Genomic DNA, 22,120 nt, shown 5'->3' with positions numbered 1-22,120 from the left:
CCCAGCCTCTCGCGGCTTCAACAGGGCATCGTTGCCTGCCATGTCCTCCGATGGCCCAGATACCCTTCCAACGCCTGCGTCATCGTCACGACCAAAAGGAACACCCTCGATAACACCTCGTCGCTTTAATCGCTTCTGGCAACCAAGACAGTTTCAGACTCAGCCGTTGCCAAAGTTCAGAACTGCTCTTGGGAGCTTGGACGAGTCCGATACTAACCAGCAGCCCATTTCGCCCCAATCGCTTCTTCATAGTGATCCTATTTTACCTTCTTCTCCAAGTGATAGATTCCAGGATGAATCACGGAAGAGAAAGCTTCAGGCCGAAGCTTCGGGTGATGAGGCTGTCTTCAAGAGGCCAACATTGAACTTGGATGATATGCCACCACTTCGATTCAGTACCATAACTACTTCAAGCAACACACTTCCAGGCAATGATAATGAAATTCAAATGTCAGAAAGCCAAATTAGTCTGGAGAGTCTTGATAGCTATAGAAAAGCTACCCTGGTAAGTTTGGCTTGGTCTGAAATTGCTTATGCGATCTCTACTTACACCACATCAGAGCAATTTCTTCAGGACTAGCCGTGGAGTTGCTCGAACACTTAAAAAGTCACCTTTTCTCGTTAATACACCCAGCATCACCGAGGAACCTCAACCTGATAACGTATGTCATTATCCCCAGAGCCCCTGGCGTCACTGACATCATCACTAGGAGCTAGCCAACTACGCACCTAGGCCAATTCGAAAATTCGGCAATAGAGGCGTTGCATCACAATTACTCAACCGAGAGCATGGACTTGGATATTCAACTGGTCAAACATATCTTCACACACCAGCATGCGACCCTCGAGCCGAGACAGCAAGGTTTCACAGCCGCTGCATCGATTCTTATGAATGTCTAACTCCTAGTGGCAGCCGTACCATCCCCTTCTGCCTTACAAGCACTCACAATGCCCCCGTGACGGCTGTCGGTGATGAAGAAGGTTGTGTTAGGTTCTTCGACACTTCTCCAAACGATGATCCCAACGAGGAAAAGGACTTGGGTGTTCACTCGGTTCATGACAATGCCATCTGGGATATGGACTTTTCCCAAGATGATATGCGTCTTGCGACTACAGCTGGTGATGCAGCTCTGATTATGGATGTTACGACCAAGTCTATTGCCGCTAGACTCGCAGATGGTCATTATAACTCGACCCGACAGATCGCTTGGCAGAAGGGCCAATCTATTGGCAACGTATTGACAACATCAGACAAGGCTGGCCGAATTCGTCTATGGGATTTGAGATGCCCTCATTCTCATGTGAGAAGTTTCTCAACGATCAGTAGCAGCGAGACAGGTCGTCGAACCGTCACTGTTCGAGATGAGACCATTAGACCATTCCAGGCCTCGACCGTGAACACTCTTGACAACACCCATGAGCGTACTGCCCATGGTAAGACCTCTCCTGCTTCCGTTACTGCAATCCAATGGCTTCCCGCTGGTCGTGAACATCTTTTACTCTCCGCTTCTGAGGCCGAAGCTGTTGTCAAGCTCTGGGATCTTCGGTACATCAACCGTCGTCACCAAGACAAGAGCACACCTCTCTCAGCTACCACCGTCCCCTCCAACCACGCCTGGCGTTCATATGGTATCACCTCTCTGTCTCTCAGCAGTGATGCCGCCCGTATGTACGCAGTGTGCAAAGATAACACCATATACGCTTACTCCATGTCTCATCTCATGCTTGGTCACGCTCCTGAGCTCAAAGACCTCGCCACTAAGAGGAGACCCATCGCAGCCCAAGGCCTAGGACCTCTTTATGGTTTCAAGCATGACTCTTTCGCAGCACGAACATTTTTTGTCAAGTGCAGAATGCGACCCAAGGGCCTCTCCCACTCATCCGACCTCCTTGCAGTGGGTAGCTCTGAGTCTTCAGTCGTGCTCTTCCCCACAGACGAGCGATATCTTCGGTCTGCTTGTGCCCAGCGCGCTCACCTCCTTGATCCACCTGGATCTGCACCTACACCCTCCCGCTCATTCTCATCTGCCGCAGGCACTGAACCCACCTCCTCCACAATCCCCATCTTCCGCAATGGCACAGCTCTCGTCCATGGCCATCAACGTGAAGTTTCAAACGTCAGCTGGAGTTACGATGGCAAATTAGTCAGCGCGTCTGACGATTCTATCGTACGTCAGTGGCAGGAGGATGAAGCTCGGGCTCGGTACTTCAGACAAATCGGAGATTTTGGTGGTGAGCGATACATGGCGGGCTGGGCCGATGTGAGCAGTGACTGGGATGATGAAGATGATGAGTAACGAGTTGATAGCATGTTGCAGTAGCGCATAGCGTTTCTTTGATATTATACGATACCCTTCAGCCAACATGGGCGTTTCAAACATGTATGTTAGTTAGCAGAGCTCTCCACAGAGACTCGAGCACACAAGCGGGTTCATAAAGGGCATTTACAGATAGCATTCACGAGGAATGACAGTTTAAAAAGGTAGCATTCACGAATTGGAATCACAGTATAATCTTGTTCAAGGATATATCGTTTAGGTATTTATGACGTAAACTGGCTATCTCTGAATCTAGTGTCGTAATCGTTTCTTTGTAGAACGCTGAACGGCCGTGAACGGGTATCGAGTACAATCGTATGCGTGTGCTCTAGGTATAAAAATGCAACCAATTCCAGGTATAGACGTGCTTCCCCCCAATGAGGGTTATCCTGAATGCTTCAACTCCATAAAACGCCAAACAAATTGCAATCGCTGTCTGGAACAACTTTTCCTCTCATGCTTCAATAATCATTACCCCGCGGCCACGCCTAGCAGAGCATAATGCTCCCAGCAGGATAACACCAACAGTCAATACTATCAACCAGTTGAAGAGGCTCATGCTATCAAACTTCTTGGAGGCGACTTGAAGACAATCTTTCAACTCGTGCTCGGTCGTGTTTGTTTTGGCTGGCAGGCGCATTGGTCGCGGCAAGGTCTTGTCGAATCTCATAGACTTGGAAAAGGCTGGACAGAGTTCAATGGCTGCAGCATCATCCTTGGAGAGACCAGGATGGCCGATCGGGAGCTTAATCCCACTCTCTGGCTCCACTGTCGATGCGGTTGCACTGTAGTTCCAGATCTTCCAGACTAATTTAGTGCCGCTTGGTGCAAGCTTTGTAGATCGCTGAATTCTGTCTCTTGCGATAGAAACACTATCTCTGAGACGAGAGCGAAACGGGTGCAGTTGATCGACCAAGTCAAGCAGTGATGAGGTCGTACTGCCGCCACTTTCTTTGCGCGCTGGGGCATCACAGACCATGTCGAGCTGCTGAACCAAAAGTGTCATGTTGTCGAAAATGCAAATCGACTCTTGAACGATATCCTGCTTCTCGCGTGCTGTGAGCTGCCCCTCCATGCTAGCGAGTCGTCGCTTAAATTCTCGTTTCAAATCTTCCCCGTCCTCAGGAGTCTGGAAGTGGAAAAATCGGAGAGGCATCGTGTGAGTCGCATGGCGGTGAAAGTCGTCTATTGGGATCTCTTCGTCGGACAAGCCACTTGCACGCTTAGTTGGCCTTGATCTCTCTTCACAGGGTAGACGGTTTGGCTGAACTGGCGAAGGTAACCGGTCCCAAAAATCGTCTCCAGCTGATTCGAGTGTAGCTCTGATAAAACGGCCACCAGCAAAGAGTGCCATGAACAAGATATAGGAATATGCCATCAGCACATGAGGCCTATGTTGGACAGTTCTTTTGATGTGCTGTATAAATTCCCCCAATCGACCATTTTCTTCGACAAGCCGTAACTGTTCTTCAACAGTATCGTTGGACCACCCCGCCAAATTGGCAATGTCAGCCTTTAGACGATCTGAACGCGTTAACCCCGGGAGATACATTTGTTGGAGTATCGATTGCATCCTGCTGCAACTTGACAGCTCGTGAAGATCGGAGGCTGGGAATGCAGTTTCTGCTGAGTTTGGTGGAGTTTCCAGCTCACAGGTCTCGTCGGCCTCTCCGGGCAAATCTACAGGCAAGCCCGACTCGAGTATGTCGCGCCACAGCGTCTCAAAGGCGACATAAATAGGTGTAACGTGGAGTAAGCCAGTGATATAAGCGGATGAATCGGTAGCAAGAGGAGGCAACGCAAGCGGTAGCCGGGCGATAATAAGTTTGTTGAGCTTTGCGTGCACCGATCTTGTAGCAATGGCGACAGACTCGGCTAAGGAGAGGTCATGTTGGCGATGTTGAGGTTGGGGTTGGGGTTGAGGGTCGGACGCAGGTTGAGGCTGAGGATGTTGTGAGACGTCGGCTCGAAACGAAGCCATCTCCGTTGGAGTTGACTGGGTTGTTTGGCCACCCTCAGGCCTGGACTTCAAGTAGAGGATTGGTTTTTTATTGCAGGTTGAGGTTTAGGTTATTGGTGTGCGACGAAGATAGTAGTACTTGGTTGTCAAGGTTGAGGTAGGGACAGAAAATATTCCAGATAAAGAGTGAGGAAGACAAGATGATGAGGACTAGGGTCGAACAGGAAATAGGTCAATTCAGGCTAGGCAAAGTGAATGTAGGGTTATGAAGGAGGAGGAAGAGTCGATTTCGGTCTGGCCTGGGTCGAGATGGAAGAGGACCCTGCAAATGGAGATGAAGGAGGCAACATGAACGATATTACAAGCGGAGCAGGAGCAGGTATGATGCCATGCCTTCCTCATGGAAGATTTATGATAAGGGAATGATTAAGAGCCTCTAAAATTCGACTCAAGTAGTACCTATTCACCGTTCCTTATGATTCTGAAAAGCTGTCTCTAGAGCTTAAGCTATCATCCACAGTGAGCTGCTTATCAAGCCACACCACGAATCAATATTGATTCACGCATGGAAAATCAAATCAAGCATGATGCAAAACGCCGCAGTCCTCTCATTCCCGCCAACGCCACATCAGGAACAAGGGCACTGTAGATCCCCCTCATGACAAGGGCCCATGACACGGAGTGCTACTGAAAAAAGAAGCTCCCCCACTTGGAAACGTGAAGTCATGATCGGAATTTTGGCGTGTCATCGGTAATGGACCCGCTGGAAACAGGGATCTAACGCCAAAACGCTCCGGAGCTCTGGGTCGGACAGGGAAGAATGTTTAACGGAGCTGCTCCGGGCCAGGACAAGCATTCTATCGTTTGAGCATAGAGGACACAAGAATCAAGGCAGATGAGATTTACGAAAGATCTAGTCGATATGAGTTTTGATTATATTTCAGGGTCTTTCAGCTTTAAAGAAGCAAATATGTCCACGTATACTACTATTACGAGTACTGTCAATTATTGCAAAAGTAAAGAATTAGACGAAAACATCAGCCATCACCAGACATGATACGATTTCCCACAGCTTCCATATCTAAGTGACATCCTCCCCAAAATGCAGTACTCTGTACAATTGGCCATCTCATCTTTAGACCCGGCTGCCTCAAACCCTTCCCCGATCCGAACCCCGGTCCCGAGGCGCATGGTCCCGCCCAAACTTTCGATTCGATCTTCACAGATCATCGTACATGGCCCAAGATCGAGAGTATAAGTGAGAAGTTCAGGGTCCAGAACCACAGGACCTTCAAGACCCTGCACGATCAAGACTTATTTCCTGCAATTTTCTACATCGGGAAATCTAACATTCTAAATTAAGTCCTTAACTCCTTATTTCCATGACTGAACTGTTCATGTAGCCATATCTTGCGGTTGAAACGCCTTGCATCCTGTGCATAACTTGTCCCTGCTGTTCCGTAACTTGCTGTTGAAAGCAACCCAAACGCCTCAAAAGTCCGTAAGCTCGTGCATTTCGTTATCTTCATGACCCGTACACTTAAACTCCCACCGATCTCTCCAAGTCGTCGTCCTTCTTGGGCTCCTCCCCATCGTGACTTTCTCGGCTGACCACAATAAATGAAACAAAAACAACTGCAGCACCAACCCAATAGGTAAAACTCGAATATTGCTGATATTGCAAGATCTCGCCAATCAAAGACAGGGGTATTGTGAGAGATAAGCCAACTGTCACCACAAGGGGTGTCGTCATGAGCAGAGCGAGGGCCCATGAAATATCGCTGATGAAGGAAGACACCGCATTGAACTGATCGTGTGTTAGTTTTCTGATACCTCGGCGGAACCACAGTAACTTACAATAATGATGCCCCAAAGTGTGCTACTAGGTGGTAGTTCAAACTGGCCACGGTTAGCTCACAATCACACCACGGATCGGGACAAAACTCACCGGTTCCAAGCCCGTCCAATGCAAGATGAAGAAGATGGGCCAAAGGAGAACCACGTTGAAAACACCAACCAGCCCGAAGAACAGCTGCATATCGACCTTGTCCTCATTTGGAACCTTGCGCTTCATCACCGTCACATAAAGACCATAGATAACAGCACTCAGAAGCGCCATTGAATCTCCAACCGCGATTTGTGTAGGTGACTTGTGCGGGAACGACCCTCTATCCTCATCGCTTTTGCCGGACAAATCCACAGTCGAGATAAGAATCACTCCTGCTAGAGAAGCTCCTACACCTAAGATCTTGGCTGTCGAGAACCGCTCGATTCCGAATAGGGAGCAGAAGATAAGAGTCCAGACACTACTCGTGGATGTCAGGATCGTAACGCTCGCGACACTTGTGTATTCGAGACAAGCTGATGCAAAGTAGTTCGCTGAGAACCACAGCATGCAGAACTCGAAGCTCAAAACGGCAGTCTCCTTGAATGTCAACTTCTCTTCGGAGGCTGCGGTTTCGGTGCTTCCGTATCCTTGCGATATCAAGCGCTCGGTTGCCTGTTCGTCCTCGGATTGATAGAGTGACTTCGTATTTATTCTGCCATGCTTGTAATCGGACCATAATTGCGTCGCATCATGTCGCATTCCACTGATTCCATGCTTCCGTAGGTATTTGAAGAACTTGGGTATTAAGGAGATAGCGAATATCGAGGTGTTGAGGTAAACGATGAAGAAAGGCTTGTTGTAGGTTTGATCAGAGAACATGTACTAAAAACATATGTTAGCTTGAACATGAAGGCTACCGTTTTGATGCTCCTACACTGGCTATGAAATTGTATAATGTCCATAGGAACACGGTCAGCAATAACAGCGCAAAGCCAAGGGTTCTTCTCGCAACACCGCCCAAGCCCAGTTTCGCCCTCAACCCAGCTGGTGATCTTGATCTCGACTCTAGTAGCGGGCTCGAAGGTACTGCCACATCGTTCTCATCTTGTACATGCTGTCGCTCTCGCGAAAGCGATCCCTCATCTGATAAAGTCGACATAGCCGGTGCCATCTCTTATCTTCGATGCGAAAGCAGTTTCCCCGGATGCGCGCAACTGTGCGCGTCTCGGCCCGAGTCGCGATAAGCGAAGATGTTGGTGATGTCAGCGCAAGCGACCACTGCGGCTTTGAGAGTATTTCGATGGTTGTGTTTGAAATGTGGGAGAGAGATAATATTAATATGGTCGCGGATGTCGGACGGTTATTGAATTCCAGGGTCTCGAGCACGCAATTAATCGAAGCGGGGATCTTGGTGACACTTTGGGGTAATCATTCGCAAGTTTAAGATAAGGGTTCTATTTTTGAGCCGGTATCGGGGGTGGTTTATTCCCACCAGTGAAACCCATTCTGATGTCACTTATACCAAATTCACATAAACTTGTGAGACTCTCAAGTCAGATCTTTTTTTAATTTTATATAATAGTTTGGATAACGACATTAAGCTGAATGCACGGAGATCTTGGTCTCTAATAGACTGTGTTTGACACGTTCAAATTATCGAACTGATAAACGCAAATACGGTAGCATTGGTATACAAAATTGAGCAGCGATGAGCATGAATGCGAAAGGCTTGACGACCTACCCATTTCTTCAATAGACCAAAAGTACCAAGCTCTTTGCTAGTAACGGCTGTAAACGTTATGTAATGAATGCGGTGTATTCGTGAAGGAATATCTAGGGTAACTTGAATGCCAGCAAAAGTATTTGCAGCAGGTAGACATATTGACCAAGTTCGAAGACCAATGACTAGGAGCAGATTTGAAACAGATAATGCCGTGATCTCAAACTCAATGACTTGGTCGATCTTTAATCAAGTATCATCCCTACCCGAGGGTGTTGACAGGGCGGTGATACAGCAAACACCAATAATGATAACTTGGCCTAAACTGACGGATGTATATAATTTCTCCCTTCTTCATTTCGGAAGGACCAATCAGGCACTTTCCTCCTAGACTTCAGACTCGAAGTTTGCTATGCAACTGCATGTATCCGTCGTGCTTGCCCAAATACACCCAAGCTCCCGGTTGGTCTTCTCGGGACGCCCAGATCGATTCACTGGCCTCCTAGTCATTTCCAACACTGTCAAGTTGCGCCGACAATTTACTTTCGAAAGTATCCAATCAAAGTCCCATCTCCTGCTATATGACTGTAATTCGGTTTACTGCATCCCTTCTGCCTATTTCTTTGACCCATTCTTGAACTTTCTTGATTTGCGTTTAAACGGTCGCACGAGTTAAAAGAGCAGTCGCCGCCTGCTCCTAAAGCATCCATGTCCCGCAGGAAATCAAAAAAGCGCAAGAGCACCAATACAATGGTAAAGAATAAAGGAGTCCCAATGGAGAAAGAAAGTTCACCGTCGACCCGAGACCGGCCTTATATCACACGCAGCGTATCTCATCGTCTCTCTCAACCGAAAAGAGACAAGCGAACCTCGACGCTCTGTGTGCTGAAAGGAGACGAGATCCTGAGCTTTCCAGTTAACGAAGATCGCATGAACAGAATATGTCCTCCGTGGCGCCAATTCGAACTTCTGGGCGGACGCAAAAGGATGGCCGACACCAATGGCATGGACTTCAGGAATGAGAGGGCTAAGGACGCTCTCCGAATAGTCTTGGAAATTGTCCATGGCAAAGAAGTGGTGGACTATGAAAATTCCAGCCCTCGCCTTCTATTCTACATACTCGAAGTTCATGCCTGGTTGGGACATCCGAAAGCCACTTACAGCAGTGGTATGGATCCAAAAATGGTTGGAACTCAAGGAGCACAATTCTCTCCTTTTTTTCACAAGGACGCCATCTCAGGGTGTATCTTTGACATGGCAAAAAAGGCTAAGTACTTGTACCGGGTGAAAGACTGGCTGCTTCTGGCTCTCGTCGCCGAAAAGCTAAGACTTCACGACGTTATGCAATTGGTCCTCGACAACTTATGCCTTTTCTGCAGAGCTGGTAAGAGGGAGTTGCCCGAAGAGGCAAGGGATTGCATCAAGGATAAGGATTGGGTCAGGATACAGGACCTCAGACTTATTGGTAAGTGATATACTTACTTTTGTATCTTGAATGTTGAACTGATTGTGCAACAGACAAGAACTTGCTGAACAAGCGTGAGTTTTATGTCGACAAAATCTTCAAGGGGCTACGTCTTCTTTCCCACCAAGTCCTCTATTTTGATGGAGGCATTCTTCCCAACGAAAAGGTCTTCAATACCTATCAAGACTATAAAGTTGCAGCATGTTCGTACTGTAGATCGCTTTCGTCTGACGAATTTCATCGGGAACTCATTTCATCGCATCTATGGCCGCTGTGCGCTGAGACTTACAGAGAGCGCGTCATCGATCTACTTCACGTAATCAGGGATATGGAAGAAAGGACTCTTGTTGGAAGAAATTGCAACCAGTTAACCCATCTTTACGATCACCTACGACGGATGTGTACCGAGTCGGAGCGTTAGGGATATAAGAATTGGTCGGTGAACTCGGTGATGAATTGCCGTGGGCGAAATGGTAAGGCGGGGAGAAAAAGATCGGATTGACGAATAGCCATAAATTTGGAGTTGCTAGTTCGTAGTTTTTGCTAATTGATCGGTCATTAAGGCCAGCTTATGACGAGAACACCATGGCCTGAGGCTCCATGCCCTTGCCTTCAGCCAAAACTCCCGCCTTTCTCAAGATGGAAACCGTGTTCTGAACAACCTCAGCCCGAACACCCTCAGTCTTGGTAGGGAATCGGACAGTCTTGAGCCACTCTCGGGCATCAGGTTCTGTGTATCCAAGGCTGCTTGAGATGTACGCGACAGCTTCCTCCTGATTGTCATTGAAGTGCTTGATACCCTGATCCAGCTTTCCGAAAAGGTCCTTAACACGGGCATCCAGACCATTCTGGGTGAGCTTCGTAGAAGCAACGATCTTCCAGCTGCTCCAGGGAGTGTAGATCTCGCCAACACGACGAATCTCACCAGAGTCGTAGAACTTCTTGGAGGTGAAATGCTCCCACATGAAGAAGTCGGCCTCGCCGCTGTTGACGGCATTTCGAAGATTCTCAAAGTTATTGAGAACAACTGTATCGGAGAAGGGCTTCTCTGCAGCGCCAGGGGTCAACCAGCCTTGCTGATCGGCTAGGACAAAGCCCATCACGTAACTTCCTGAGCCAATGCGTGAAACACCGATTTTGCCGCTCTTGAGGGAGTCAACGGAGGTGACCTCAGGGCGCTTTGCACCAGTAGAGATAGCCCAGCCTTTATGTGTTAGTGACTATTTCATCGTCATGGCGAAGAAAACTTACAAAGAGGTGTCTCAACATATGTGCCAACAAGACGATATCCACCATCACCCTCAATACCCTCCTTGCCTAGACCCGCAATCCAACCCTCAGTCAGACCAACAGCTACATCGATCTCACCAGCTCGAATAGCAGTGACCATGTGGCCGGTGCCTGAAGGAAAGGGAATCAGCTCCGCATCGAGACCGAAGTGCTTCTGAGCAAAATAGAGGGGAGTTTGGGGAGTTGAGAAGTGCTCTGGCACGTAGCCAATACGAAGAGGAGAAGACATGACTGAGATGTTTGATCTATGAGTTTGAAGAGCCTAGGTTGACCGTAATAGTCTATTGTACTTTGAGTGTCGTTGATTCTTAAGAGGGAGAGACCGGATCCGGAGAGACGGATGGTACGGATGCGGGGTTTGATATACGGCCCCGCTACGGCAGTTGACGGTCCTGCGAAATAGAGTTTCTATCCATCACGGCATCTACCATTATTTAAGCGGCATAATTCGTGAGACCTCCCGACAAAACATCGATATCCCTTTTAGATGCGACGTTTACAACTTCGTTGGGCCCCTGGCTATTCTTGGTGCTTATGTGTAACAACTTGGTGCATAAGGAAGAGCATTAAAATCAATGCACAATACGGAGCCAATTCCGTCTCGGAAACAAATTGTGTAACAAGAAGAATCCGATATGATACGCGTACCAGCACGGTCCAGGCCTAAGCCACGCAACAAAAACAGCCCTACAGAGGCTCAGCGACCAAGAACAAGGGGTCGTCGGTGGCTTTCCAACCCCTGAAATCTCTGAAGCTGTCAGCCAAGAAGCTAAATCTGGGGATCTGATACTTGAAATAGCCTAGCTAGCCTAGTCAAATTTCAAGTTAGCTCAGCCTCCCTTGATTATTCTGACGTCTTCTCAAATTTCTTTCTTTTAAAACCAATTTCAGCCATCTTTGGCTTCTCCAAGGCCGGATGGCATCGTTTTGAGTTGTTCCTTAATCTTTTCTATCAATATGGTACCTCAGTATCATCCCGTTTCTAGCGAAGATGTGGAGTTGGAGTCTCATCTGGATGTGCCTCTGCTTGATCTCGAACCGCTAGAAGATGATGCAGTAAGCGATAACGAAAGCCTTCATTCTCATTCAGAACCGATTCCAAGTTATCGATTCTCGCGATGGGGCGTTCATTCACCGAAAAGAATTGTCATTTTAATTGCTGTCATCAAATTTGCTGTTGTTTTGAGCGGGATGTTGTTGCTTTTGCCGACTGCGCGTTTGATTGAGGATATGTTTTGCCATATACACTACCAGGATACATCTACGGACATCATCGATGAGATGAAATGCAAGGTTGATGAGGTTCAATCTCAGCTTGGATACTTGTATGGCTGGAACAGCCTCATCACCTCTATTGTTGGTGAGTAGTACCCCAGACGGATAACTTACCCAATATTCAGTGTCTAATATTTCCCAGGTCTTGTCGTAGCCTTTCCTTATGGAATGATGTCCGACAAGATTGGCCGTAAACCCACTGTGATGTTGGCATGGTCTGGCATTGCCGTGTGCTTTCTTTTTGCTCCCTTCAGCATGAAGGCGTTTCAAGGCGAGCTTCGAGAAAAGCCCTATCTTTTGATCGTGGGAGGTTTCTTTCAGATATTCGGCGGTGGCGTTCCGGTAATGTTTTCTACCCTCTATTCGATCGCAGCCGATGTCAGTTCGGAGGAAGACAAGTAAGTGGACAGAAGATCATTCTCCACGGGCATATACTAATATCACTCCCAGAGCCAAGCATTTCTTATGGCTTACGTTTGGTGCGACTTTGGGAGGTATTTCAGGGCCTATCATTGCAGGCATCCTAATGAACAAGTACGGACCTTGGGTTCCCGTCTACCTTGTCTTTGCCACTGTTCCTATCATCGTGGGCATCCTCTGCCTGCTTCCTGAAACCTTGACTATCAACCTCAAGCACCAGAAAGCTCAGGCGGGCAAAAGCGCTCCAACCACCTTCAAGGGGCATGTATCACATGCTATCAAAGATCTCAAGCATTCAGTTGGCATGCTCAAGGACCCAAGTGTTCTCATGATCATGGTGACATTCTTCGTGACGAATGCACGGTTTACGGCTTACACGACAACCCTGGGCCAATATATCAGCAAGCATTTCAAGTGGAAGATGGCTGAAGTGAGCTTGATTCTGTCTCCTTTGGGAATTCTAAATCTCATCATCCTCGCCGGCTTGCCCAAGGTATCGGAGATTCTGGTGTCCCCTCGATTTCGAATGTCGGCATTTGGCAAGGATTTGTTCTTGACGCGAATCTCGACCGGAATACTCGCCTTTGCAGCCTTTTGGCAAGGCATCAGTCATAATGCTGTCATGTTCCTTTTTGGTCTTTTTATTGGGACGTTTGGCGCGGCCGATAGTCCTCTGGCTCGCGCAACAGTTACACACTACGTGCAACCTGAGTATACTGCTCGACTATATGCCTTGATAGGTATGATTGAGGTGGTAGGGTCGTTTATCGGAGGACCAGTCCTGGCTTGGTTCTTTGACCAGGGTCTGAAGCGAAAAGGAATCTGGATTGGATTGCCTTGGTTTTACGTCTCGTTCCTCTGTTCTCTGTCTTGGATTGCGCTCTTCTTCGTTAAGCCACCGACGAAGCGATCACGAGAAGATCCAGCAGACAGCGATGGCTACGAAACAGATGATTATATGCCAGATGATCCATTGCGACTTCAGTAGTTGGAGTTTGGAGGAGCGACAAGCAACAATCTCAACATTGACTGGATATGCCAAATTTAAGAAACATATTCATCTACTATCTACACTGAAAGATACCCAAATAGAATACTTTTTTATTACTACTATACAATACTTCGTATCGCTGGAGTTTGTAAGGAACAAAACTCTTCCGACATAAGTACCTAGGAATAATTGCGATACACTTATCAGTTACCTTCCGAATAAGGCCATGGCAAGGGACTTTTGTAAGTCGACCAGCAAATGATAAAAAGTCAGCCGAACTCGCAAAGGAAATCGTCCCAACAAGGATTTTGATCCGTCTCCTCATTTTAACGGACTCTATTCGTCCGAGATGCTCATTATTTTGAGGCGTGCTGACCGATGCTGCCAAAATCAAGTCTCGAATGCGGCACGACCTTTTCACTATCGGAATGTCAACATGGCCAAGCTATTAACTGCATCAACGTCGTTCTAGATTATCTGTAGTGGTTTCAGAGTAACCACAATTGCGTGCGGCTTGTAGGATCTGTGCAATTGGAGCTGATGCATGCATGAGCAGGGTACTACCACGCTATTGGGTCCACGGGTATCAGGTCTCAGGGACGTCAACTCCATTTATATTCTCCTTGGTTTGCAGCATTCTGCATCCCAAGAGGCCAAGAAACACTCAAGCTTGGCCTTTTTCTTGGGCTGCAGGCTTTTGGTGATAGTCTTAGCCGTTATGGACGGCTACAACTCCACGGCCTGTGGCGATAGCCTCTTTGGGCCCAGCGTTTGGACCGAGGGTTGTCGCGGTGGATTTGATTTCACCTGTGAGCACACCAGGGAACTTGACGTGAGCAATTGACTAACTGTGTCTCAGTATCTTTTCAAGAGAGTATCCTCAGCATCGTTCCATCTGCTATTTTTCTTGCAATTGCCGGCCCACGAGCCTTCTACCTCTTTAGAAGTCCAGACAAGACCAAGCGTCACGCGACATATACACCAAAGCTGGTAAGAACACTCTTGGTTGTCTTCCTTAACATTTTGGCTAAATTAAACTACTCAGATCACTTCCGCCATATACTCTATCTTGCAGGTGGTTTTAATAGCTTTAGTTCCATCCGCCAAGAAGCTCAATACTCGCTTCTCACTAGCTGCGGCCATTCTCAATCTCTTAGCAGCTTTCGCCATTCTTTTGTTGGCTCACGTCGAGCACGTCAAATCTGTTCGACCGTCATTCATTCTCACTGCATATTTATTTGTCTCGCTTCTATTCGACGCCGCTCGACTTCGTACAGAATGGCTCATGTCACTGAACATTGCGTATGCTGCAACTCTTTCAACCTCGACAATTTTCAAGTTGACCTTGCTTGTACTAGAAACGATTGAGAAACGCAAGATATTGATATCAAGCGAAAAGCCAATTTCAAAAGAAAGCACAAGCGGCCCCTTCAGCCGCGGGTTCTTTGTCTGGTTGAACTCACTCCTCTTCTCAGGCTGGGCTACTGTTCTGACTAACAATGACCTGCCTACCATCTACGAGAAGCTATCCTCAGAGAAGCTCGCAGTTCGTTTCGGAAAATCATGGAAGAAAGGTAGGATACCATAGTGAGATGAAGTCAACACCTCTAATTCGAGACTACAGCCACTTCGAAGAGCAAGAAACCTTCTCTATTTCTGGCAACCGTGACTGTCTTGAGATGGGAACTTCTTGGTATAATACCACCTCGTATTGGTATGATCGCTTTGAGTATCTCTCAACCCTTTCTTGTCAGCAACGCGTTACGATTCCTCACGATGCCCGAGTCTGACTCGACAATGAACTTGGGTTATGGCTTGATTGGTGCATTCGCATTCGTTTTTATCGGTTCTGCAGTATGATCACCCCAGGCGATGTAAGTACACCATGCTGACATTATATAGCTGCTCACAGCGTGGTACGAGCATCTGACATTCAGGGCTGGCGCCATGGTTCGTGGTGGTCTCATGATCATGATTTACAGTAAGATGATGAAACTTCCTACCGACGACCTCGGCGAGTCTTCAGCTGTCACACTCATGGGAAATGATGTGGAAACCCTGATCGAGAAACTTCACATGCTCTTGGTTGAATCCTGGGCGAACACTCTCACAGTTGGCATTGCTATGTACCTGCTGGCAGCACAGCTTGGTGCTGTTTGTGTTGCTCCTATCGTCACAGCAATCAGTGAGTAACTCTGTCTTCTGGTCCAATCAATTCTAACTGTGTAGTCTGCCTCCTCCTTACGGGTTCCATTGGCAAGATGATGATCGCTCGCCAGATAAAATATCAGAAGGCCACTCAGGACCGCATTAATCTTACTTCTGAGGTTCTCGGCTCAATGAAACCAGTCAAGATGCTTGGACTATCGGAAAGATTTAGCAGCCTCATTTCTCAGAAACGGGATGAAGAGATCAAAACCGGTAAACATTACCGCCTGATCAATGTTTATCTGAACTGTATCAGTAAGTAGTTCTGGTCTGGCAGATATTCTCTTTGCTCACTCTTTTAGCCAACTGCAATGTGGGAATGACTGAAGCAATCACTTTTGGCGCGTATGCCCTTGCGGCAAAGTTCGGAAACGGTGAACCATTCTCTGCAGCCCAAGCTATCACGGCGTTGTCTATCTTGGGTGTCATGATGGACCCTCTATCGCATCTTCTTGGAAGTATCCCAGGATCTTTCTCAGTCTTTGGATGCTTCAGAAGAATGGAAGATTTTCTCAATTTGGAAGAGCGAATTGACCGCCGCCAAGTTAATGGCCGCGTCAAAAACACTTCCAGATCATCTTCGGAGAGCTCGCAACCCGTCCAGGAAACCATCGAGGCGACTCCATTGAAAGATATCCCTGTTGGAGCCGATGGAAGTCGAATCGTGATCGAGGATGGCAACTTTCTCTGGGGCGAGAAAGCTGTTCTTCAAGACATCAACACAACTTTCCCGAGTCACAAGAATGGATCGCTTACCATGCTTGTTGGTCCGGTTGGTTCCGGTAAATCGAGTCTGCTGAAGGCTATTCTGGGCGAAACAACGTCTTCTATGGGTAATGTGTCTCTGGACGCATCAGAAGTCGCATTTTGCGACCAGACTCCCTGGGTTATGAATGCGACAATCCGTGCCAATATCATCGCAGAGTCCAAGGGATACGACAGCGCCTGGTTCGAGACAGTCATCAATGCCTGCGACCTGGCCATCGACTTAGGACGGCTTCCTAAAGGAGACCTTACCCAGGTTGGCGAGCAAGGAGTCAAGTTGAGCGGTGGACAGAAGCAACGAATTGCTATAGCTCGTGCCCTATACTCCAGGAAGCCTGTGGCTATCTTTGATGATGTGTTTAGTGGGCTTGACAAGGTGACTGAGCAGATCATCTTTGCTCGCGTCTTTGGAAAGGGTGGTCTTCTTCGAAAGAATGGCACTACTGTCATTTTGGCTACACATGCAGGTACGTTATTACTAATGAATCATGCCTCAGTGGTTTGACGTCCTTTTAGTGAACAGGCTCCCGGAGTCTGACTTTGTTGTCGTCCTTGAAAAGGGCGGGAGACTTGTTGAGCAAGGAACTTACCATGAACTGCGATCCGGAAATGGATATATCCACGATCTTGACATTTCGAGCCACGACGATCACGATGACCAACCTTCTGCCGAGACCAAACCTGTAGAGGAGAGTGACAAGACCGACAACAAGGACGCGGTTGAAGATGAACCGACTGAAGTGCCGAGTGATCGAAGCGTGTTTATGTACTACTTCAAGGCTAATGGGATACATAACATGCTCGCCCAGATACTCCTTATCGCCAGTGCAGGGGTTATTACGTCCTTTCGATGTAAGTTCTCTATTGAATAAAATCTACACACTGCTAACCTGTATCAGATGTTTGGGTCACTTGGTGGGGTGATGGAAAAGTTCGTGATAGCAGAGATATTGGCTATTGGCTCAGCATATATACCGTCCTGTCTGCCTTCGAGGGCATTCTTATTACGCTTGCCATTGCGTGGGTGAAACTGACGGTAAAAGTGCGACCTTTACTGACAAGAACCCAGGATGTTCCTTTTGGTTTGCGGACCCGTTAGTGGAAAATTGCTTCATTCACGACTCCTAAACGCTGCTATGGGCGCTCCCCTATCCTTCCTTCACAACAGTGCGGCGGGATCTCTGATCAATAGATTCAGTCAGGATTTGCGCCATGTTGACATTATTCTCCCTATGGCCTTTTCCATCTTCCTCTTTGGTGAGATATATCTATGCATTATGGTTGATGCAAGCTAATATCCATTACAGAGGTTGCTGCATGCTTTGGTGCTGCTGGTCTTGCTATGGCAGCTGTCAGCTGGTTTGCCATCTCGATTCCATTCGTGATCGTTGTGCTTGCCCTTATCCAGCGTTTCTATGTCCGAACATCCAAACAACTCCGTCTTCTGGAGTAAGATAAGCGTGATCCTGAATGGTTCAATATTGTTACTAACACATTGTTTAGGATCGAACACAAGGCGCCGCTGTTCTCACATTTCCTCGAGACCATCGACGGACTGGCCACAATTCGAGCCTTTGGTTGGATTCAGCCGTATACTGACAAGGCGCTGAGTCGAATTGATGATGCCCAGAAGCCAGCTTATCTTCTCAACTGTATTCAGCGATGGCTGACTCTGGTTCTGGATATGGTGGTAGCATTCTTGACGATCATTCTCGTGGTTTTTGCTGTAACCCTCCGCGAAAAGATTGATCCTTCACTTCTGGGTATCGCGCTTGTCAACATGATGAGACTTGGTACCAACATGAAGGGTATTATTCTCAACTGGTCGATCCTCGAGACATCACTGGGCGCTATTGCGCGTATTCGTATGTTCTGTTCTTCTGCACCAAATGAACAAAAGACAAACGAAGACAATGAACCAGGGGAATTGTGGCCGAGACAAGGCAGTCTTGAAGTCAAGAATCTGGATGTTCAGTATGAGTAAGTGGGATCTACACCAACAAAGGCTTTGTCCAATGTGTTGACTCTATAGGCAAACTACTGAACCTGTGCTACGTGGGCTTTCGTTTAGCATCAAACCCGGACAAAAGCTTGGTCTTTGCGGTCGAAGTGGAAGTGGAAAGAGTTCTTTCGTCCAAGCCCTTCTCCGCATGGCAGAGATCGTCAATGGCCAGATCACTCTTGATGGACAAGATATTTCGACGGTACCTAGATATTTGATCCGCCAGCGTTTAAGCTGCTTGACGCAGGATCCATTTGTCTTTGGCGATACCATCCGTGCCAATCTTGACCCATGCAATACGGCGTCAGATGATGAGATCAGAAGCGCCCTCGAGCGAGTTGGTATCTGGTCTGTCATCGAAGCCAAGATCGACGACAATAAGGATCCTCTTGATGAGAAGATGGACGAGAACGTTTTGTCTCACGGTCAGCGCCAGCTTTTCTGTCTTGCAAGAGCGTTATTGAAGAGAAGTTCACTGCTCATTCTTGATGAGCCGACAAGCAGGTAAGCCATTTCATCAACCTTGAACTTTTCTTGTTTCTGACACCGTTTGTAGCGTCGATAAACAAACAGATGCAAGGATGCAAGAGGTCATCCGTACCGAGTTCTCGGACTGTACGATTATCATGATCGCTCATCGCATTGATACACTGCTCGACTTTGACAAAGTTGCCGTGTTGGACAAGGGTTCTTTGGTTGAGTTTGGAGCCCCTCAGGAGTTGTTGAAAGACGAGGCTGGTGCATTTGCCAGATTGTACCGGGCGAATAAGGGGAGGAAGACTGAGGAGCAGTGAGTGTGTGACGCGTTTGGGGGCGGATTGTTTTCCACTGTAGCACTCCAGTCCTAATTCAGAGCCTGCTGCTGTGATCAATAATGTTTCGCGCCGGTGATTCTACTGGTTGAAGACAAACGATATAACTGAATCTCTGTCATGGACATGCACCAGGCGAATCACGGCCTCTAGTGAAGAGAAAAGAAGAGCAGTATAAGTTCATTCCCTCCCACCCATTCTGCCCTTCACTCTTTTATCGCACCATCAACTTAATCTCTCCGCTACAATCACTAGGTCGACTAAAAATGTGCCAAGGGGTCATCTTTTGGGCACGGTGTCCTGTCTGCCGCATCCGACACGAAGTATCGCGAGCATATCGCCCCATGTGCGAAGAAGCTGAGAACACAGACCTGTGTACTTACGGCGCTTGTTTTTTAGGCGTCGACTGGGTATTCCGACAAATCAGTCCAACTGGATGGGGTTGGGATCGATATTGCAGAGAGTGTAGGCCTCCTCGATGTAGACGTACTTCACGCCTGAATAGGAGGCTCGACAGGACTGGAAGAGGGGTGAGGGTTCATAGAGTTATCTATGCGCCACCTGGGTTGAGTAGACAGAGTAACGAGGATTTGGAGATTAGGCTGGAAGAGCAGTGAGATACTATCAGATCGATAGGGTAGAGTGGCTTGTTCCAGACAGGGTTCAACAGGGGCTAGTTTGGATAGTGGCAACTGGGCATCATCTCCAAAATATGATATGTCTGTTGCAAATTTCAATTCACAAATTAGATTATGGTATTGTTCTAGACTTACGCGGCGTCATCACGTTATGTTCTGGTGTTATTTGTTCTTTTTCGATATTGTGTAGTCAATAGAACACGTATCGATTTATCTGTATTCTTTTCGTGATAGATCATACAGAGCGTCTCATATTCCTGTTCCTATGCTATTACTGTTCTTTGTCTGTACAATCGGTTGTGAGTCACGGACGCCTCGTAACATATACGAACAAAGGATCTATTCGCATTATGAGGCGAAAATGTTCGGTTGGCTTTAGAACGTTCGCTGTCTTGAACTATTGAATATGGAGCTGCTCCCTCTCCGGTGAGTGACTGTTGCTACTGCTATATATTCATCCTCAAAGCCATTACTCTTCCAATCCCTTCCACAATATTACAAATCTCAATCCAGGAGGAACAAAAGAAACGACCCAAGATTTTTACCAATTCTTTCATCAACTCTATCATCAATCAGCAATCATGTGCGAAATCAAGATCTGGTGTCGCAAGTGCATCGTCTGCCAACGTGTCGATGAGATCGAATACTCCAAACATCAGGATGGCTGTGGATCATGCGATGTAATTCGCACTACTCTGCCTGACCAGTCTCTCCAATGTGCAAACGAGAACTACCGTTGTCGAGGCTGTCGATCCAGACAGGCTTATGAGAGTCATCAACTCAACAACCAAATCATGGAGGCTCGCGAGGACAACAAGTATGGGTATTCCAGGTAAGCAAGTTTCCTAATAGAAAATCAAGGTAGGAAAGTAGATCATGTGATGACATTGCCTTTTGGTGTATCATCACGGACATAGTATCACTCCAATACAGTATCACAAGTTGCCTTTGAACACTACTAATTCCACCATCGTGCAGTGACTCAGAATAAGTCTAGAGATTTCCAGTGACTTACAGGCCCAATTACACCCTGATTCACCGTCCCTAAGTGCAAACAGATTCATCATGGCCGCGCGTCAAGGCCGTTTGTTCTCTGAATGACCTTCCCATCTCGTCTCTTTTCCAATCTTATAAATACCTTTTTATCCCCTATTCCCCTTTCCTCTCTCATAGATAACTCATATCCTCAATTTTGCTTTTTCTATAGATATTATCAGCGTGTCTATCCCTTGCGAGATCTCTCCTTCGGATCTTTCAACCTACCTACCTATACACCAACATGTGCCAAACGCTCGTCTTCTACCGAACCTGCGCGCATTGCGATGGCCAATTTCGCCTCTAGGAGACGGCGAAGTTGCTTCCAGATTGCGACGACTGCGGCACCTTTGGGCGAGGTGCTTGCAACGACGGTGTTACTCTGGCGCTAGAGCCTCACGCCGATGACCCTTTTCGCACGTTTGTCTGCGATGACTGCGGATTTTATAGACGGCGTCACCAAGCAATGCTCTGGTTCTCACGCATCAGGCTGTGGCCTTAGATGACGAGTTGCTGCGGAGCGGGCACCTCTGGAGTTTGCATGGTTGACTTCAAATCAATTCGTGTGGAAGACTCTCGACCAAGCAGATATTTTCATATGCGAACATCTCAACACTCGAGGGAGTAACAAGATAAGGGCTGTGCCCGAGAGCATCTCAAAGCTTATTCTCCCATCAACTACCGACTAATTGGATGCTTGTAATAATCTTGCACCTACATAAGCTAAGACAAGGCAGCTTATAAGATTCTCATATGCTGGTAGCTGACCGTCTACTCCATTCAGGGGTTCTTCGCCTTCATTGAAAAGACACACAGATCACAAGAATTTGATTTGATCAAGAACATATATCTTATGATGGAATAATCCAGCTGTTGCATCAGGACCGAAGTTTTTATTGTCACTTGAGAGATTGGCTGGGGGCTGTCAACTCAACTGGCAGGACTGGTCATGGATAGTGGTAGTACGAAATAGAACACTACCATAGAAATAGAACCCCTTTTTATCGAGTTTTCTAATACATTGATTTTGTTAGAATGAACCACGATTAATAGTTCTTGAGCCTATATTCATTCTACTTAGTATATATCTCCTTACACGAAACGAGCCATATACGATATCGTCGCACAATGTGACCCATATATGTCGGTGTCAATGGAGTTCTATTCTTTGAAACTATCATAAGTCTTTCTAAATATTGTCACTTCCATGATCCAATAATTAAACAATGGCCTAAGTTAGCAGTGAGACGGTTCATCCTTGCACCTTTTTTCAGTTGGTTTCGAGTTACACAACCAGTCAACCTCGTCGTCGTTTCCTATCAATTGCCCGACTTTTTGGGAAGCTATTGAATCCAGACCAAAAACTATCGTGTGACTCTTTTTTAGCGACTTG

General features: G+C 47.2%; 9 protein-coding genes across 15 annotated transcripts; 5 read left to right on the top strand and 4 right to left on the bottom strand.

Annotated features, from left to right (window-relative positions):
• Positions 1 to 40: 40 nt before the first annotated feature.
• On the top strand, positions 41 to 2,297 carry FOXG_07863 (uncharacterized protein; the record flags this gene model as incomplete). Its single annotated transcript, XM_018386528.1, has 3 exons — positions 41 to 505; positions 561 to 662; positions 711 to 2,297. The coding sequence occupies 3 exons, from the start codon at positions 41 to 43 to the stop codon at positions 2,295 to 2,297; spliced, it is 2,154 nt and encodes a 717-aa protein (XP_018243705.1).
• A 220-nt stretch (positions 2,298 to 2,517) lies between these two features.
• Positions 2,518 to 4,785, bottom strand: FOXG_07862 (uncharacterized protein). The gene has a single exon (XM_018386527.1). The coding sequence runs from the start codon at positions 4,297 to 4,299 to the stop codon at positions 2,773 to 2,775; it is 1,527 nt and encodes a 508-aa protein (XP_018243704.1). The 5' UTR covers positions 4,300 to 4,785; the 3' UTR covers positions 2,518 to 2,772.
• A 409-nt stretch (positions 4,786 to 5,194) lies between these two features.
• On the bottom strand, positions 5,195 to 7,518 carry FOXG_07861 (uncharacterized protein). Of its 6 annotated transcripts, XM_018386521.1 has the most exons (4): positions 7,041 to 7,518; positions 6,227 to 6,988; positions 6,136 to 6,177; positions 5,195 to 6,085 (listed from the first exon to the last, which is right to left on the bottom strand). In XM_018386521.1, exons 1-4 carry the CDS (start codon positions 7,275 to 7,277, stop codon positions 5,819 to 5,821), a joined length of 1,308 nt encoding a protein of 435 aa, XP_018243698.1. In that variant the 5' UTR covers positions 7,278 to 7,518; the 3' UTR covers positions 5,195 to 5,818. The 6 variants fall into 6 exon arrangements, with proteins under 6 accessions (XP_018243698.1, XP_018243700.1, XP_018243702.1 ...); XM_018386523.1 differs by having other exon boundaries at positions 6,227 to 7,518; XM_018386525.1 differs by having other exon boundaries at positions 6,136 to 6,988.
• Positions 7,519 to 8,756: 1,238 nt separating this feature from the next.
• On the top strand, positions 8,757 to 9,712 carry FOXG_07860 (uncharacterized protein; the record flags this gene model as incomplete). The annotated part of the gene is made up of 2 exons (XM_018386520.1): positions 8,757 to 9,291; positions 9,345 to 9,712. 2 exons carry the CDS (start codon positions 8,757 to 8,759, stop codon positions 9,710 to 9,712), a joined length of 903 nt encoding a protein of 300 aa, XP_018243697.1.
• Positions 9,526 to 11,010, bottom strand: FOXG_07859 (uncharacterized protein). The gene is made up of 2 exons (XM_018386519.1): positions 10,543 to 11,010; positions 9,526 to 10,495 (listed from the first exon to the last, which is right to left on the bottom strand). Exons 1-2 carry the CDS (start codon positions 10,808 to 10,810, stop codon positions 9,861 to 9,863), a joined length of 903 nt encoding a protein of 300 aa, XP_018243696.1. The 5' UTR covers positions 10,811 to 11,010; the 3' UTR covers positions 9,526 to 9,860.
• Positions 11,011 to 11,304: 294 nt separating this feature from the next.
• On the top strand, positions 11,305 to 13,411 carry FOXG_07858 (uncharacterized protein). Its single transcript, XM_018386518.1, has 3 exons — positions 11,305 to 11,941; positions 11,999 to 12,254; positions 12,307 to 13,411. Exons 1-3 carry the CDS (start codon positions 11,539 to 11,541, stop codon positions 13,262 to 13,264), a joined length of 1,617 nt encoding a protein of 538 aa, XP_018243695.1. The 5' UTR covers positions 11,305 to 11,538; the 3' UTR covers positions 13,265 to 13,411.
• A 175-nt stretch (positions 13,412 to 13,586) lies between these two features.
• FOXG_07857 (uncharacterized protein) lies at positions 13,587 to 19,424 on the top strand. Of its 2 annotated transcripts, XM_018386516.1 has the most exons (14): positions 13,587 to 14,076; positions 14,127 to 14,257; positions 14,313 to 14,841; positions 14,892 to 15,121; positions 15,170 to 15,452; positions 15,497 to 15,730; positions 15,778 to 16,707; positions 16,757 to 17,092; positions 17,140 to 17,260; positions 17,310 to 17,497; positions 17,548 to 17,689; positions 17,744 to 18,220; positions 18,273 to 18,746; positions 18,799 to 19,424. In XM_018386516.1, the coding sequence occupies exons 1-14, from the start codon at positions 13,812 to 13,814 to the stop codon at positions 19,034 to 19,036; spliced, it is 4,578 nt and encodes a 1,525-aa protein (XP_018243693.1). In that variant the 5' UTR covers positions 13,587 to 13,811; the 3' UTR covers positions 19,037 to 19,424. The 2 variants fall into 2 exon arrangements, with proteins under 2 accessions (XP_018243693.1, XP_018243694.1); XM_018386517.1 differs by having other exon boundaries at positions 17,548 to 18,220.
• A 31-nt stretch (positions 19,425 to 19,455) lies between these two features.
• FOXG_19548 (uncharacterized protein) lies at positions 19,456 to 19,837 on the bottom strand (the record flags this gene model as incomplete). The annotated part of the gene is made up of 2 exons (XM_018399785.1): positions 19,456 to 19,775; positions 19,828 to 19,837. The coding sequence occupies 2 exons, from the start codon at positions 19,835 to 19,837 to the stop codon at positions 19,546 to 19,548; spliced, it is 240 nt and encodes a 79-aa protein (XP_018243692.1). The 3' UTR covers positions 19,456 to 19,545.
• A 436-nt stretch (positions 19,838 to 20,273) lies between these two features.
• FOXG_07856 (uncharacterized protein) lies at positions 20,274 to 21,119 on the top strand (the record flags this gene model as incomplete). The annotated part of the gene is made up of 2 exons (XM_018386515.1): positions 20,274 to 20,524; positions 20,900 to 21,119. The coding sequence occupies 2 exons, from the start codon at positions 20,274 to 20,276 to the stop codon at positions 21,117 to 21,119; spliced, it is 471 nt and encodes a 156-aa protein (XP_018243691.1).
• Between the last annotated feature and the right edge of the window lie 1,001 nt (positions 21,120 to 22,120).

Source organism: Fusarium oxysporum, chromosome 4 (assembly GCF_000149955.1).
Source record: "Fusarium oxysporum f. sp. lycopersici 4287 chromosome 4, whole genome shotgun sequence".
In the NCBI taxonomy this organism is placed as follows: Eukaryota; Fungi; Ascomycota; class Sordariomycetes; order Hypocreales; family Nectriaceae; genus Fusarium; species Fusarium oxysporum.
This window is presented reverse-complemented; position numbering and strand designations above follow the sequence as displayed.

Bases quoted from the DNA above. Each gene is read 5' to 3' on its own strand.
- FOXG_07857 (XM_018386516.1), top strand. From the start codon at position 13,812: ATGCATGAGCAGGGTACTACCACGCTATTGGGTCCACGGGTATCAGGT. The intron at 15,122-15,169 runs GTATGATCACCC...GACATTATATAG, and splicing joins TCGTTTTTATCGGTTCTGCA to CTGCTCACAGCGTGGTACGA. The intron at 17,498-17,547 runs GTGAGATATATC...TATCCATTACAG, and splicing joins CTTTTCCATCTTCCTCTTTG to AGGTTGCTGCATGCTTTGGT.
- FOXG_07859 (XM_018386519.1), bottom strand. From the start codon at position 10,810: ATGTCTTCTCCTCTTCGTATTGGCTACGTGCCAGAGCACTTCTCAACT. The intron at 10,496-10,542 runs GTAAGTTTTCTT...TAACACATAAAG, and splicing joins ATATGTTGAGACACCTCTTT to GCTGGGCTATCTCTACTGGT.
- FOXG_07861 (XM_018386521.1), bottom strand. From the start codon at position 7,277: ATGGCACCGGCTATGTCGACTTTATCAGATGAGGGATCGCTTTCGCGA. The intron at 6,989-7,040 runs GTAGGAGCATCA...ATATGTTTTTAG, and splicing joins TATACAATTTCATAGCCAGT to TACATGTTCTCTGATCAAAC. The intron at 6,178-6,226 runs GTGAGTTTTGTC...AACCGTGGCCAG, and splicing joins ATTGGACGGGCTTGGAACCG to TTTGAACTACCACCTAGTAG.
- FOXG_07858 (XM_018386518.1), top strand. From the start codon at position 11,539: ATGGTACCTCAGTATCATCCCGTTTCTAGCGAAGATGTGGAGTTGGAG. The intron at 11,942-11,998 runs GTGAGTAGTACC...AATATTTCCCAG, and splicing joins CCTCATCACCTCTATTGTTG to GTCTTGTCGTAGCCTTTCCT. The intron at 12,255-12,306 runs GTAAGTGGACAG...TATCACTCCCAG, and splicing joins GTCAGTTCGGAGGAAGACAA to AGCCAAGCATTTCTTATGGC.
- FOXG_07862 (XM_018386527.1), bottom strand. From the start codon at position 4,299: ATGGCTTCGTTTCGAGCCGACGTCTCACAACATCCTCAGCCTCAACCT.